The sequence below is a fragment of the Vulpes lagopus genome, chromosome 14 (genome assembly GCF_018345385.1).
Source record: "Vulpes lagopus strain Blue_001 chromosome 14, ASM1834538v1, whole genome shotgun sequence".
In the NCBI taxonomy this organism is placed as follows: domain Eukaryota; kingdom Metazoa; phylum Chordata; class Mammalia; order Carnivora; family Canidae; genus Vulpes; species Vulpes lagopus.
In genome coordinates this window covers 16,521,722-16,536,850 of record NC_054837.1, presented here as the reverse complement: position 1 = coordinate 16,536,850, position 15,129 = coordinate 16,521,722, and the positions used below count along the sequence as shown (strand labels likewise).

Genomic DNA, 15,129 nt, shown 5'->3' with positions numbered 1-15,129 from the left:
CTTCCTACGCAGATTAAAGGTTAATAACATCAATCAATAATAACTGTAGATATGGGAGTCGATATCACCCGGTGCAGGTTTCCGAAGAGCAGGGCATGTACCACTTGTAGTAGGAGAGATGATTCTTAGTGGAACCTGGACCCAGGATTAAATAACACTGCATCAGATACAAGAGAATAATGCTCTTTTCAATCTTCTTTGATTATATCAGGGAGAAAAATCTGTTTGGAGCAAGCATGTCTTTCATATCTCTCTCCAACACTTGCTAATCACCCATTTTATCAAAGAGCACACAGGTTATAGCCTTAGAGTCTTCGGCAGGTGGTGGTGGTGTCTATTCGATACTTGGCCTTCCTAAAATTGTATTTACACAATTGGTTTCTATCTATGGCATATGACGCTGGTTTTCCACTTCCCGTAGTGTTATGAAGCTTTACTTACAAACGAATGCCTCCGAGCACAAAATAGAAGGCCTATTTAAAAATATATATTAAGTAAATAACAAAACAGGTGTTAAGCCAAGAAGGTAAAAAATCATGAGCGAGCACAAAGGAGTAGAGTTTGAAAACAAAGATTTGTTTAAGAGTGCATGCAGCCTCAGCAGCCAGCCTGCATGCCTGGGTTCAAATTGTGATGGGCTGTGTGACCTTGGGCAAGTCACTTCTCCCCTCTCCTAGCCTCCATTTCCTCACCTGTTAAATGGGAATGATTATAATACCAGCTTCCTAAAGTAGTCCAAAAGATACACTAAGTGAGTGTGTGTAAAGAACTTTGCAGTGCTTGCTGTTTTTGTTACTAGTATACATAATTATTAAGACTGAGGATGAGGTGCCTGGGAGGCTCAGTGGGTGGAGCTTCTGATTCTTGATTTAAGCTCAGGTCATGATCCCAGGGTCCTGGGGTTGAGTGCTGTGTCTGGCTCCACACTCAGTGGGGAGTCTGCTTGGGATTCCCACCTTCTCCTTCTACCCCTCCCCCTGCTCACATGTTTTTGTGGACACGCACACTCACACACTCTCTCTCTCTCTCTCTCTCAAATAAATAAATGAATCTTAAAAAAAAAAAAAAAGACAGGACTGAGGAAGTCACATGGTGGCAATGATGGGGGACCCCAAAGCTCACATCTATGCACAGATCCAGGAGACATTTTGGCTTTAGGAACTTTTATTTGCACAGGAAAGACAGGGAAACTGAGTCTGAGGGAGGGGTGTAGTGAGGGAGAAGAAGAGCAGGGTATGGATTCACTTGGGAGGCTCAGCAGCCAGGACCGGGAAGCAGCCCTCACGGTGCCACTGCCTGTCACGCAGGCGACGCACTGCCTGCATCTGTGGCTGGAAGGCCCCCCACTCGTTCCAATGCCGGAAGTCACCTGGCTCCAGGAGATACTGGTACCCACGGTAGCCGGGATATTGATAGCCGACCCAGCTGGGAAGGAAGCAAGAAGGTCAGGGTGGAGACAGCCAGCCTCACTGCCTGGCACCCGGACCCCAGCCCGGACCAGCCAGTTCTCCACCCATCCCTGCCATCTGCTCTTTATCCCTCATGGGCTTGGATCACAGGAAGCAGGTGCAGCTCCTCTGCCCTGGCTTTGTCCCTTCCTGGGGCTTCCTACCAGCTTTAGCCAGTGACTCTGTCTCTCTAGAAAACCTTGGTTTCTCCTAGAAAGTGTGAGTGGTCACTACGACTGGTTTGGTCCGGGCCAAATGGGAAAATGTTCCAGAAGCGCTTACTGAGTATAAGATGTATGTGCCTGGTAGTGAAACCGAAGCACATCCCACTGACGGTGGTGGCTTGGGGCTCACAGAACAAGGTCTAAGGGATGAAGACAAGCTGTGGGGACTGGTCAACAATGAGGCAGAAAGAAGGAGGAGCCTCTTTTCAAATAATGGTTCCCTTTGTATGTAAGTGAATTTACGTGTGGTGGTTGGGAACACACATTCTGGTGCCAGCAACACCTGGGTTCAGATCGTAGCTCTGCCGCTTACTGGCTATGAGAATCCAAGTTGATGACTTACCAGGACTTCAGCTTGTTGTCTTGGCAATGATGCTAATGCACCTACCTCATCGGTTTGTTTCAAAGATCCCCTAAGCTATTCACTGAGAATGAATTAGCACAGTGCTTGGTACATGGTTATCATCAATGAATCATTTCTGACTTCTGCCATTTTCCCCTTGCTGGGACGGTCTGTCCAGGCCTCTCCCACACCTCCTGCCCATCTTGCAGAGTCTGCTTTAAGTTCTAGACTCCTCAGATTAAACCTCTGACCTGCCCTCCGCTCCCGCATGCACAGCCAGGTCCCAGAAACCTCCTTTCCTCCTCTGACCTCCTGTGATGTTGGACATCATCTCATGGGTATACATGGGCCTTGCTGCTGGGCTAAGTGAGCCCCCCTGAAGGCAAGAACTGAGCCTTATTCATCCCTGCCTCCTTAAAAAAAAAAAAAGACAAGGTATCCCTGGGTGGCTCAGCAGTTTAGCACCTGCCTTCGGCCCGGGGCATGATCCTGGAGTCCTGGGATCGAGTCCTGTATGGAGCCTGCTTCTCCCTCTGCCTGCACCTCTGCCTCTCTCTCAGTCTGTGTCTCTCATGAATAAATAAATAAAATCTTAAAAAAAAAAAAGACAAGACTAAGGAAGTCACATGCTGGCAATGATGGGGGGACCCCAGGGTTCTAGCACAGTGCCGGCTCACAGGCGATGCTTAGAAATTTCAGGTAGCTTGCAGGGATGCAGGTTTCAGGGAAGAGGAAGAGCCAAGCAAAAATCCAGAGCCCTGATGCTGTTGTAGGAAGTCAGAAAGAGTCCAGTTGAGAGACAGAAGCTCTATATTTGCCTAGAGGAGACCAGGAGTGTCTGGCACGGTAGTTCAGAGGCAGTGGGATGGATACATGGATACAGTGATCTCCTCGGGGCATCCAGTCCTCTATGGTCTCACAGAAATGAGGTCCCAGGGCTCTGTTTCAAAAGCTTCAAATCTGAAGAGTTCGGATAAGGGGCCCTTTTAGATCAGGGAACCTGGAGTGCCCATTGTGTAGATGGGAATGCTGAGATGTGCAGATGGGCTCGGGGCTCACCCGGCTTTCACAGCACCTCAGTGACAGGTCAAGGCCCCTGCACTACCCAGGCTCGCCTCTCTGAAGTCATTCTGCTCATTTCCCCTGGAGGCTCTGGATGTCCCCGAGGATGTCCCCGAACATGCTCTTTTCTTAGACACATCTAGACTCATTTACCTGCATCAGCTCTGCCTCTCTCACTTATTTCTCCAATCCCAAACTAGGTCTAGAAGTGTTTACTCTCTCCATCTTCCATCTTTTTAGAACCAATTGCCAAGTTTGTTTATATCAACATGTATATTCATCAAAGTACGAATCCCCTCTCCAGAGGAAGAAAGCTCTGTTGGTGGAGTCCCAGGGACCAGCCATAGGAGAATTCAGGAGGGACTCTGCGGCCTTTCCCCCTGCACCCGATGCTATATCCTATAGGGAGGACAGCCTTTGAGTCTGTCTGTGCTTGAAGCAGAAGCAGAAGCCCAGGGCCGGGCTGGAGGGGTGACTTACGTTCCGCTGGAGACCCTCACGCTGCCAACACGGTCACAGAAGCCGTAGACCCAAAGACTGGGCACATCGTCCTCCTGGATCTCCATGGTGTTGCCCTTGAAGTTGGCACCCTCAAACAGGCAGATCTTGTGCTCCTGGGAGTCCTGGGGAGGGAGAGACTGGCTCTGGCATGTGAAGTATGAACGGGCAAAGAGAAGTAACTGAGAGGGGGGCCCCTGGCTGCGGAGAGAGAGAGAGAGCTGGGGGTGCTCAGGCCACCATGGGAATTACCCGGGATTGCCACTGTCCAGCCTGTGAAAGGGGGATAACAGCCTTGATTTTATGATGTTGTCCATACATTAGCACAACACCTGGCATATGACAAGTGCCACCAAAACATTAATTTGTGACTATTATTCTTATGGCCCAAGATGCAGAGGCTCAGAAGGTTCAAGATGGTTGAGCAACATATATCGTCTTATCCTCACAAGGTTCCTTTCTACAACATGCCTCTTCTCAGCTACCACACACGCTTGAACCTGCCTGTTTGATGTTTGGGATGAGCACTGGGATTTGCAAAACCTCTCAGGAGGGTCTAACCTGCAGTCAGGAATTAGAAATGATCCACAAACAGAAGCAAGGAAGACACCGAAGTGTCTAGCTCTGACAACTGGAATAATGAGTCTCTAAAGCAGCAGGGGAGGCAGAAACCAGGCTCACGTCTCTCATCTGTCCAGGGCTCCTAGCAGGGGCTGGGTCCCAGGGACATCTCACGAATCAATGAGCACCAGCGCCCAGTGCCCTTGGTCGTCACGCCTCCCTGCCTGCCATTCCTCCTCCTTGCTTGCCACCCCCACCCCCGCATTCCCTTGCCTGCCATCACACCTGACACTTGCTCCTGCCCTCCCCATCAGTCCCCCAGCACCAGCTCAGGAGCCACTCACCATCTTGATAGGCCGGAAGGACATGAGCCTGTCACTGCGGTAGCTGCTCGACCACGTGTCCCAGCGCGGGTACTCGCCTTTCTCCAGGACGAACATCTCCCCGCGGAAGTTGGACTGCTCAAAGGCGACCCAGCTGGATGTGACAGCGATGGGTGGAATGACAAGGGACGACCGGGAGAAGCAAAGGCCAGAAGGAGAGAAACCGTTAGCAGAAGCCCCCCAACACACACCCTTGCAAGGTAGCCCTGAGGCCAGTGAGTTTGATCCTAGGCTATGTTAACTTACTGGCTGTGTGACCAGGGGCAAGTGGCTTTACCTCTCTGAGGTTTGGTTTCTTCATCTAAAAATGCCTGTTTTCTGGCAGGTGGTGGAGGATTGTATGAGACAGTGTGTATCATTATGTGAGCGAAATGTTTCCCCAGTTGTGGGATGCACATGGTCTAAGTACTGCAAGAACCTGCAGTAAAATAGACATAAAAAGACATTTTATTTTAGACCTGAGGACAGCTAGGACAATGTCTCCGTTGGATGCTAATGGACCTTTAACACTCACTAGTCTCTCTTTTCTGTAACAAGGCAATAACAGCTGCCCGCCCAGAGCCTGGAGCAGGCAACTGTGGGATAGCGCTGTTTTGTGTTCGTTGTGTTCATTTTTTTTATGGATACCATTTGTGTGTGTGTGTTCAAAGTTTATTTCAAGTCACAGAAAATATACAAACTAAGACAATAGAATGAACTGATTTTGTTCTGAGAAGTGATGTGAATCCTCCACCTGGCACCAGTTTGGGTCATTCAAGGGTTAGGATGCAGAAGTCATCTTTTTGCAATGTTTCAACAAAGTTATGGAATTAGTGTCCCGATTTGTTGCCAGGTATTTTTGAAAACCTTTCAAGGTGCTCCAGTGGATTTCTGTATTTGTTGCTTTAAGATTAGGATACTCTGCCTCTGCTCAGGAGGCAGCACGGCGATCTTACTTATACTTATTACTTACAGGAAGTGATGTTGGCTTTCTCTTTGTGCCAGTGATGTAAAGGTTCTTGAAAATATATCTATCTGTGTTCGAAAGGGTCATTTAAAATGAAATATGTTAAATAAATAATAGTCCTAGATGTACTAAGGGGACAGTTGATACAGGTGCTTGAATCAGGCTTGATAAGGACTGGCCTGGAATATGGAACTCACTCGGTAATTGCTTTGGAGGCAGTGGGAGGGGACTGGTAGTAACACCTACCTCTCAGATACCTCTGAGAATGAAATGTGACTGCATTTGAAGCCGTTCAGTCCTCCAGGAGAACTGATTGCAAGTTTGAAGTCCAGTGGGGCTTTTCCTGGCTTTCCCAGGGCAGCCTGGTTAAGGATGGGAAGTGAACTTGTGTTAAAGAGACCCCTGCTTCTGGGGGAGATTGATGAGAAGTTTAAGAGTAAGGGACCCCTTAGCCTTTGCTCTATATGTGTTCAGGAGTTCTCAGGAAACAAGAGGGACATTGACATTAGTATTGTCTCTCTGGGATCTTTCTCAACCTAGAAGGAGATGGGGGTGGTGGTGTGTGTGGTAGGTGGAGGATGAGCTACCACCATGGATGGAGGCACAATGAGTCCCAGGAGCCTCAGGTCTTTGTTTGAGGAATGAGCCAACCCACTCTGGAGTGATAGTTGTGCTCCTAGAATAGAGGGGAATCTACTTCAGCCCTGATTGATCTGGAGTAGATAAGGATGGATGGATGGATGGATGGATGGATGGATGGATGGATGGATAGTTGGATGAGTGGATGGGGAGATGAATGGATGGATAGGTGGGTGGATAGGTAGGTATATGGATAAAAGGGCAGATGACTTGGTGGATGGATGGATGGATGGATGGATGGATGATGAGGTAGGGAGGAAGGGAGAGGGGTCAGAATATCGAGGAATAAATGGAAATGAATGGCTGGAGGGCTGGATGGCTGGATGGCTGGATGGGTGGATGGATGATGGATGGATGGATGGGAAGGGAGCCTTGGAAGATGGTGCATGTAGGAGTTAAGAGCATCGACTCTGTAAATAGACCTAAATTCTAATCTCAGTTCATCATTTATTTGCTGCATGACTTCAGACAAGCCACTCAAGCTCGTTAAGCCTCAGGAGAAGAGAGGAAAGATTGCATCTACCTTGCATCTCCTAATCAGGAGATTATGAGGGTCTAAAAAGGAATGTGCAGAGCAAGTCTAGCACAGAGAAAGTGCAATGAATACTATCTTTTATGGTTGGGAAGGGAGGAAAGCTGCTGGGGGTCTGAGCTTATGGAAGGACAGATACTGAAGTGGTTTGGCCACCCTGCCTATCTTCCCCCAAACTTCCCCTGTCATAGCTCTGGGAATTATAACACCCAGTGAGGACCTATTATAAGGCTGAGGAACTGTAAGTATTTATTTCAATATCTTTTCTCATCTCCTCACTGAAGCCTTATGTGCAAGGAGAGAAGGAGGGCAGGGATATTAAGTTACAGATATGGAAACTGAGGCTCAGAGGGCTTAAGTCACCAGCTATGGTCCTGGGATGGTGTCAGGTATCAGGTTTCAGGGTGAAGGTTCCTAAGTTTCAGGTAGGCATGCTCTGCCTCTCTCCCCACCCCTGTACCAAGGGCACCCTGCTCCTCTCTTTCCCCTGCCCACTTCATCCTCTCCATCCTTTTTCCACCACGGTCTCTCCTATAGCCCTATGGGGCCTGACACAGACCCAGGGCCCTGGACCACAGCCCCTTTCTCTCCCCATTGGGCGCAGCCCCAGAGCACACACCAAAGACCAGCTGCATCTTTGCTGGAGGAGAAATACTCTGGGTTTGAGTCACTGTCACCAAAAAAAGCCTGAAAACCCAAATTGGCCACATCCGCAGCTTCTGTTCCCAGCTGGGCTTTGGGGCTGAGGGTGGGGCTGAGGCTGTGTTGACCACACCAGGGGTGGGGGTGGGAGCAGGAGGTAGAAGTGCACTCCTTCCCACCACCTACCCAGGATCAGGGTGACTTGGCTGAATTCATGGGGCAGTGGAGAGGGTAAGCAATGGTCACTGTCACCTGCTATGTTGGGGCACTCACACAGTGCCAGACCCACGCCGCATCATCTCCTTCAGGCCTCAGCATAGTCCAGTGAAGGGGAGTGGGGATCATGACTCTCCCCATTTCAGAGGTGGGGAAAGTGAGCCTCATGATGCTGGGCGTACAAGCTGACCATACGCCTTGGGGGATTTGGGGCTGGTGAGACAAAAGGCAAAGGGGCCTTATGGGTCTTGTCCTGTGCCCTGACCTCAGCCCACAGGGGTTGGAGCTGGTATGGCCACTATGAATGTCTTATAGGGTTGCTTGATACCCAGGAGAGGGGGTAGCTAGTGGACACTCGGCCCTCTGGTCAAGAGAAAAAGCATTTCTCCCCCCAGAATTATGACCTACTGTGAGTGTGACCTTATGCTGATCAAATCACCTCTCTGAACCTCAGTTTCTTTATCTGCAAAATGGGAAGGGGAATAATACCTTCCTCCCAAGTTTGAAATAAGGACTAGAAATATGTGTGTCTCTGCTAGCATGGTGGCAGGCATAGAGCAGGTGCCCCGTAAATGGCAGCTATTATGTTTCCTTATTATTATTTTATCACAGTGCTAGGAATGTCCCCCCCCCCCCCCCCCCCCCCGTCCCACACTCACGGTCCCGAGGTGACAATGAGGCTGCGCACTCGGTCAAAGCCACGGTCTCCCAGGTTCAAGCACTCCCCAGAGAATTCCACACGACGGCCCTGGAAGTTCTCCTGCTCGAAGACCACCAGCTGCAGGAGAGAACCCCCGTCCCAGGGGGAAAGGGGTGCAGAATGAGGGAGGCGGTATACCTCCCATCTGAAGATGCTCCAGGCCAAAACCTCATTAAATACCTATATAAATAAAAGCAGGCCTGCACAGATCATATGAGAGTGGGCCATGAGCCAAATTCTGTGGAACAATCCTGTCCCCCCTTCCTTCTACTTCCGAATTTAGTATCTGCACAATCATTAGGCTCTGATGGATTTCTTTTTTTCCTCTGTGCTGTTCCTTCTGCCTGGAATGCTTTCCCCACCATACAATCCCATCCTGGAGTTCATGTCCCCTGTCCTGCTCTAGGCTCAGACGTCACCTCCTCCAGGAAGTCTTCCCTGATGTTCTGCCCCATGTGGGCTTGGTCGAGTGCTCCTGCACTGTTCTTAGCCCATTATTGGCACAAGCAATACAGTCACTGCTGCTTTGCTTTCAAGTCTCTCTCTATGCACCCTTCTCTCCCTTGATTCAGTCTCCAAGGACCAAGGGTTTCCCCAGGGTGGGGTGTGGGGTTGATCTAATTCTGTACCTCAGCCTCAGTACCTGCCACAGAGCTGATGCTCAGAAAATGCTTGCCCATCCACCTGCCTCCACGTAGGAGCCTCTGCATTGGACTTGGGCTAATCCCTAACCTCACTGAGCCTCCAGCATTTTGGTTTTTCATTTGCAAATGTCTTCCTTCTCCAGGCCTGTTTCCCCAGCTATACAAGGAGGAGGTTCCCATACTCTTGACCCAGCCCTTTCACTCTTATGCTTGTCCTCCCAAGAGAAACTCTGGTATGTGGGCCCCAAGAGATGCAGAGAAGGCCCATCCTGGCCACAGTGTGCACCAGAGCAAAGCTAGCAGCTGCCCTGATGGTCCTCAGGAGTGACGGTCCCCACTCTGAAATATCAGACAGCTGCCAAAATGAGGGACCCACAGCAACACACAGCAGTGCTGATGACTCTTAGGGATCTCAGAGTGGGTGACAAGAAAAGATATAAACCCAGAATAATTGCCCAGGGCGTTTTCCAACGAGTTAAAAACACATAAAACATAAAGAAAGGAATTTCTTTTAAAGGAATAAGGGGTAAAAATGCATGCAGGCCGATGGTGGGCAGGGGTGACAATGTCAGGTGCCTTGAGTAGGGGAGAATGTTGATGGGCTCATGAGGGATACTTTAGAGGGAGAGGATTTTACTGGGTTCTGGTTCTTAATTGAGGTGGGGCAGAGTTTGCAGGCATTGCTGCATTATTAAAAGCTAAATAAAAAGGAACGATTAATGAAGCAACTGCATGACAAAAGCCGGCCAAGCGAGGAGGAGCCTGTGAGCGCATGTCGTGAACCTGGCAATGTGAAATGACCCCAGTTCCGCGTACCAGTTTGAGACCAAACCAACCCCAAGCCAAGGGGGCTGAGGAAGCTCTTTCAGTCCTCACTGCTTTGAAGAATTTTCAAAAAGGTCTGAGGCCACCTGCTGCTCCTAGAGTACCTCCTGGGGGCTGGTGATTTCTGGTAAAGGGAGGAGGAGGAGGGGAAGGGCAAGGGAGGAGAGAGGGGAGGAGCTGAGAGGATGTGCAGGGGTGGAGCCCAGCCCCCGCGCCCCAGGGTGCTTACCTTGTAGCTGCCGGGAGGCAGGTCCCCGGCTTTGGTCGTTGGCACCGAGGCTGGGGCCAGGGCAGGGCCGGGGCCGGGGGCAGGTCCTGCGGCCGGGGCGCCCTTTCCCTTCCCATCAGGCCCCGGGTTCACTGCAGCCGTAGCTGAGGCCTTCACAGCCTGAGACATGGTCCCCACCTGCAAACCTCTGGAAAGAAACCTTTGGCCTAGGTCACTCAGGGATGGCACCTGCAAGCTGTCCCCGAGTCTCACATCTCGCCAGCCTTCCTTGAACTCATTGCTCTCTCGCTCTCTCTTTCTCTTTGGAAATTCTGAAGATCATGCATCTCTGATGTCCTTCCTCCTGTCATGCCCTCCCTTCCACCTCCTATTCCCCTGCTGTGTCCTTCCTCTGCAACCAGAAGCTCTGCACACCGCTCTCTGCTCTCCGGGCTTCTCCGCCGGTGTGATAGCAATTGGCCCCGCCGCATTAACAGCACCCTGTCCCATTTGGGACTCAGGGTACCCCAGGCCTGTTACGCCCATGAATGAACGCTGATATGCAGTGGGTGCCATCGTATCCCCTCGGAGCTCAGAGAGGGGAGGTGACCGGCCCAGGAGCACACCGCCACTGCTAAGAGTTAGGACTCAGTTTCAATTTAGGCAAAGGATCCAGCCACAGGGTTATCATCCCTCTGCTGACTCGTGGTCCCCAGCGCTTGGCCCAGCAGCATCTCCCGTAGGAGATTCTCCACTGACACCTGTTCAGCCAATGTTTGAATTCTGGTTCCTGACTCCTTCCCCAGTTGAGCTGCAGCCTGGGGCGTTGTCTGGGAACAGGCGTGTGGGTGCAGACACAGGCCTGGGACTGGGGCATGAAGGGGAGCTGAGAGGATGGATTCCGTGCGTGTGGGGGGCTCTGAAATAGGGACTGCACGGGCACTGGCCGGATCGGGTTCGGTCAATGCCTCCGGTTCCTCATTGCTTCAGGGGCACAGGTGCCTTTGAGTGTTTGGGGAACGCCCTGTCCCGGGCTCCCTTTCATTTTGGAGGCAATTTCCGGGGATTTGAGGACCACCTGACAGTACAGATTAAAACCCTCTGGTCCAGCTGATTCCTGAACACTTTCTGTAAAAAAGGAGCCAGTCAGGGCAAGCAGCTCCCTCCCTCCGCCCCCCAAGGACTGCCCTCTCCGGGCAGGCCAGACATCTGGGCCACATCTGGGACTTGCAGGCTCTTGCTTACCAAGCCCCCCCCACCAACCCCCATGTCACTCTGTGAAGCAACATTCCCCTGAGCTGGCAGTTGGGCTTCTTCCTTCCTGGGGATGTTGCTCTTCTCTCTCTGTCTCTCTGTCTGTCTGTCTGTTTCTCCTCCCTCTCTGTTTATTTTTATCTCCTCTTTTCCCTCTGCCTTTCTCTCTCTTTGGTTATGGCTCTCTCTGGCTCCCCCCGCCCCTGCCTTCCCTGGGGCTCTCAGCAGCTGCGAGTCCCCTCTTACCTGGGGACCTGCTACTTCCTGCTGAAGGACAGGCAGGCGGTCAGGCGGGCAGGTGGGCCGGTGCAGTGGGTGACTGGGGGCCGACCCCCCATTTTATAGTCTGGCAGACACCAGGGCCCATGGTCTGTGGCACAAAGCAGGAGCTGGCTCAGCAGGCTCTGGGCAGGGGGCGGCCCCCGGGGCCCTGATCTTGCCCCGGTTACTGTGGAGGACAGCACTTTCCATTGTGAGCCCAGCTCGCGCAGCAGAAAGCCTGGCCAGTTGCCACTTCACCTCATCCCAGGCCTGGCCCCTAGCCGGAGGCCTTTCTCTAGAACCCCAGCTGTGCCGGGCCCACGGGGTCCCTGCTGGCCACAGGTCCTGGGACAGAGGAAAGGAGAACCCCAGGGAGGGTGGGTGGGATACTTGGGTGATAAGGAGCACAGCAGATGGGGAAAGGCTTTGTAAAGGCAGATGTGGGTATGATGTCAACAGCCCTACCTGCTGTTTGCTGTGTACCTACCACAGCGCCAGATGCACTCCCCACGCGGTCTTGGTCAAGCCCCAGGATAATCCACCTTATTTGGTACTTTTTTTTTTTTTTTTAAGATTTTATCTATTTATTCATGAGACACACACAGAGAGGCAGAGACACAGGCAGAGGGAGAAGCAGGCTCCCTGCGGGGAGCCCGATGTGGGGCTCAATGCCAGGACCCCCCGGGATCACGACCTAAGCCAAAGGCACACACTCAACTGTCAAGCAAACTCTCTGACAGAGAGGTCAGAGCCAGGTACTGCCCCCCAACAGGCTGGCTGGGGGGCCTGTCTGCTTCATTCTCAGGCTCTCTGACCTTGGCTCTGGCCTGACTTTCTGCCTCCAGAATAGAAATCAGGATAGTAAGTGGGAGTGAGGGGAGGGCGCTGTGCTCAGGTGAGTTGAATGTTCCAAGCTTGAGTCTTCTTCCTCTACCCACACTGGACTCAGATTCATCTCCTTCCCTTCCCTGACCTGCCTGTAGAACCTCCTCTCCATAATCTGACCCTGGGGACAGAGCTGGTGGCCAGGAACGTGACTTCCTTGGGGGAAGCCCAGAGCCCTACCACTTCTTGTGCTCTGCTTTTTATTTTTTTTAATTTATTTTTTATTATTTATTTATTTTGTGTGTGCGTGTGTGTTTGTGCTGTTTGACCCCAACACCTAGCACAAGGTCTGGCACAGAGTGAACCTTCATTCAGTTTGAGGGGGACTAAATGGTTATGCCAGTGGCTCACAATGGAACCTGGGGTGCAGGGGGTGGTAGGGGAAGCAGGATGGGGGAAGAGAAGTAGGGTGACTGGCTGGGAAAAGTGGAGAATCACAGAGAAAGAGAGGAAGACAGAAATGCAGAGGAGCCATGGAGGAGACGGGCAGTGAAGAGGAAAAGACAGAGATAGAAGTCAAATAGAGCAATCAAAACTCAGAGCAGTGGAACAGACACCAGGAGGCTTACCATCCAATTCCCTCCTTTCACAAGTGGGAGAAACTGAGGCCCGGTGGGAATAAGTGACTCCTACACGGTCACATAGTGTGAGCTCACAGTGAGCTGGGGGGGCCTGCGGGGCCAGGTCTGCAGTCTGGCTCCCTGGCCCCCAAGTGGTGGTGGCAGCACCGGTTCCTGCCTCTTCTGCAGGGGTTCCAGGGACCCGGCCCCCCACAGAGCCCAGCTCCCACCTTGAGATCACCATGGCCTGGGGCCAGCTCTGCTGTCTGTCTGCTTCTCCACCCCTAGCCAGCCTCCCCTCGCTTCCCAGCCTCCCCCTCAGCCTTTCATCCTGGGCCAAGGCCCGGGAAGGGGGGCGGGAACCACAGGATGGGGCAGCCACTGGAATCTGGGCCAAGATGCCTGTGGCTAGGTGGGGGGGCACCCACAGGTCTGGGCTTCAAGGCCAGGCTGTCTGGGGCAGTTCCATGTCCCCCATGGCGATTGGCCACTTGCCAAGGGGTGGGGGCAGAGGTGGGGGCTGGCCCCCCATGCTGGGTGGCTACACCCTGAGCCTTTTACTGACTTGGGTCCTGTAATCCTCACTATGAGGGGGTATCTCTGGGATGAGTCCCACTTGCAGATGAGGAAACCAAGACTAGTCCCTTTCTCTGCTCTCAGCCTTGTGCCTCATCCCCAAAATGGAATCGGGAGTCACATCTTTTTAACTCCTGAACCCAAGCTCTTGAAAACAACGCACTTCTGCTTTCATATGAAGAATTATTTAATAGTATTTTTTTCAGCTTTATGGGCACATACTGTTGTGTAAGTATAAGGTATACAAGGCATTGATTTGATACATGCATAAATTGCAAAACAATTACTCCCGTCCTATTAGCTTCCACCTCCATTGGGTCACACAATTGCTGTTTCTTTTTTGTGGTTGAGAACACTGAAGATCTACTGTCTTAGCAACATTCAAATACATGATGCAGTGTTATTAGGTATAATGGCCATGCTGTGTGCTAGATCCCCAAACTTCCTAATCTGATAACTGGGAGTTTATCCCCTGTGAGCAACATCTCCCCATTTCCCCCACCCCCCAGCCCCTGGAACCTCATTTTACTCTCTGTTTCTGAGTTCGTCTTTCGTAGATCTCATATATCAGCCATATAGGGTACTTGTCTTTCTCTGTATGACATGGTTAACTTAGCATAATTGCTCCCGAGGTCCACCTGTGTTACTGCAAATGGAGGAATTTTCTTTTTTCTCGTGGCTAATATATATATATATATATATATACACATATATTTATGCCTCCATTCATTATGGACATGAGGTTTCCCCCATATTTTTTTTTATTAATTTTTATTTATTTATGATAGTCATCACAGAGAGTCATCACAGAGAAAGAGAGAGGCAGAGACACAGGCAGAGGGAGAAGCAGGCTCCATGCCCTGGGAGCCCGACGTGGGATTCGATCCCGGGTCTCCAGGATCGCACCCTGGGCCAAAGGCAGGCGCTAAACCGCTGCGCCACCCAGGGATCCCTCCCCCATATTTTGGCTATTGTGAATAACACTGCAAGAACCATGGAGTCACAGATATCCTAAGGGTAATCATTTTTATTATTAGCAATGATGATGACAATGAGGAGGCACATAATGCTTTCTGCGTTTCAGGAGCCGTTCGGAACAGAAAGTGCTTTTCGTGTGTAATTCACGTTTACCCTCACAATACCCTAATCTCTTTGGCTAAGCCCTATTTATTTATTTATTTATTTTATAACCATTTTGTACACGAGGAAACTGAGGCTCAGAGAGATTAAGTAACACGCTCGAGGTTCCCAGCCAGCAAAGTGGGATGCAGACCCAGGCCGCCTGGCCCCAGAGGTTGCACTCCCAGCCTTTTATTTTCATGGTAGCCCTTCATCACAGTCGTGCATGTAACCAGCCCAGGAGGGAGACCGTGTTGTGATGTTACAGGCCAGGAGCTGAGATCAGCCATCTTCCAGGTCACCCAGATGTCAAGAGGCAAGGCTGGCTTCCACCCAGAGTGGTCTTGTTTCCAGCCAGACTCTTTGCTATGTCGTGAGAGGCCCCTCTTGGGTCAACCCGGGGGGAGGAGCATAGGGAGAGGCTACTCAAAGTGAGTTGTACAAACCCTGGATATCTGACAGATGTGTGACTGTTTGCACAGCTTGTTCACACCCACCAGCTCCTTTATTCTGCCGACAGAGCCATCTGGACTCCTTTTTGAACTCTGTGGGTCCTGGAGACCCTGGCTCAGCCCACCTTTCTTGCCTGGCTTCCTCTTTCAG

General features: G+C 51.3%; 2 protein-coding genes across 5 annotated transcripts in view; one reads left to right on the top strand and one right to left on the bottom strand.

Annotated features, from left to right (window-relative positions):
• The window catches only part of CRYBA4 (crystallin beta A4), a 29,500-nt gene that overhangs the window by 7,095 nt on the left and 7,276 nt on the right, over positions 1–15,129 (top strand). The window contains exon 1 of one of the 4 annotated variants that reach the window (XM_041729035.1): positions 9,694–9,737. The exons of 2 other annotated variants lie outside the window; for them this stretch is intronic. The gene's annotated coding sequence lies outside the window, so the exon portion shown is untranslated. Of the gene's footprint in view, positions 1–9,693; positions 9,738–15,129 lie in introns of those variants that run through there. One more of the 4 variants, XM_041729036.1, reaches the window with a different exon arrangement.
• Positions 1,168–10,080, bottom strand: CRYBB1 (crystallin beta B1). The gene is made up of 5 exons (XM_041729031.1): positions 9,893–10,080; positions 8,154–8,272; positions 4,481–4,613; positions 3,558–3,700; positions 1,168–1,425 (listed from the first exon to the last, which is right to left on the bottom strand). Exons 1-5 carry the CDS (start codon positions 10,058–10,060, stop codon positions 1,242–1,244), a joined length of 747 nt encoding a protein of 248 aa, XP_041584965.1. The 5' UTR covers positions 10,061–10,080; the 3' UTR covers positions 1,168–1,241.

What these genes read in the sequence shown, in the direction of transcription:
- CRYBB1 (XM_041729031.1), bottom strand. Translation starts at nt 10,060, where the DNA reads ATGTCTCAGGCTGTGAAGGCCTCAGCTACGGCTGCAGTGAACCCGGGG. An exon ending in TGCCTCCCGGCAGCTACAAG is followed by an intron (nt 8,273 to 9,892) that starts GTAAGCACCCTG and finishes TCTCTCCTGCAG; the next exon opens with CTGGTGGTCTTCGAGCAGGA. An exon ending in GTGAGGGTCTCCAGCGGAAC is followed by an intron (nt 1,426 to 3,557) that starts GTAAGTCACCCC and finishes CTTCCTTCCCAG; the next exon opens with CTGGGTCGGCTATCAATATC.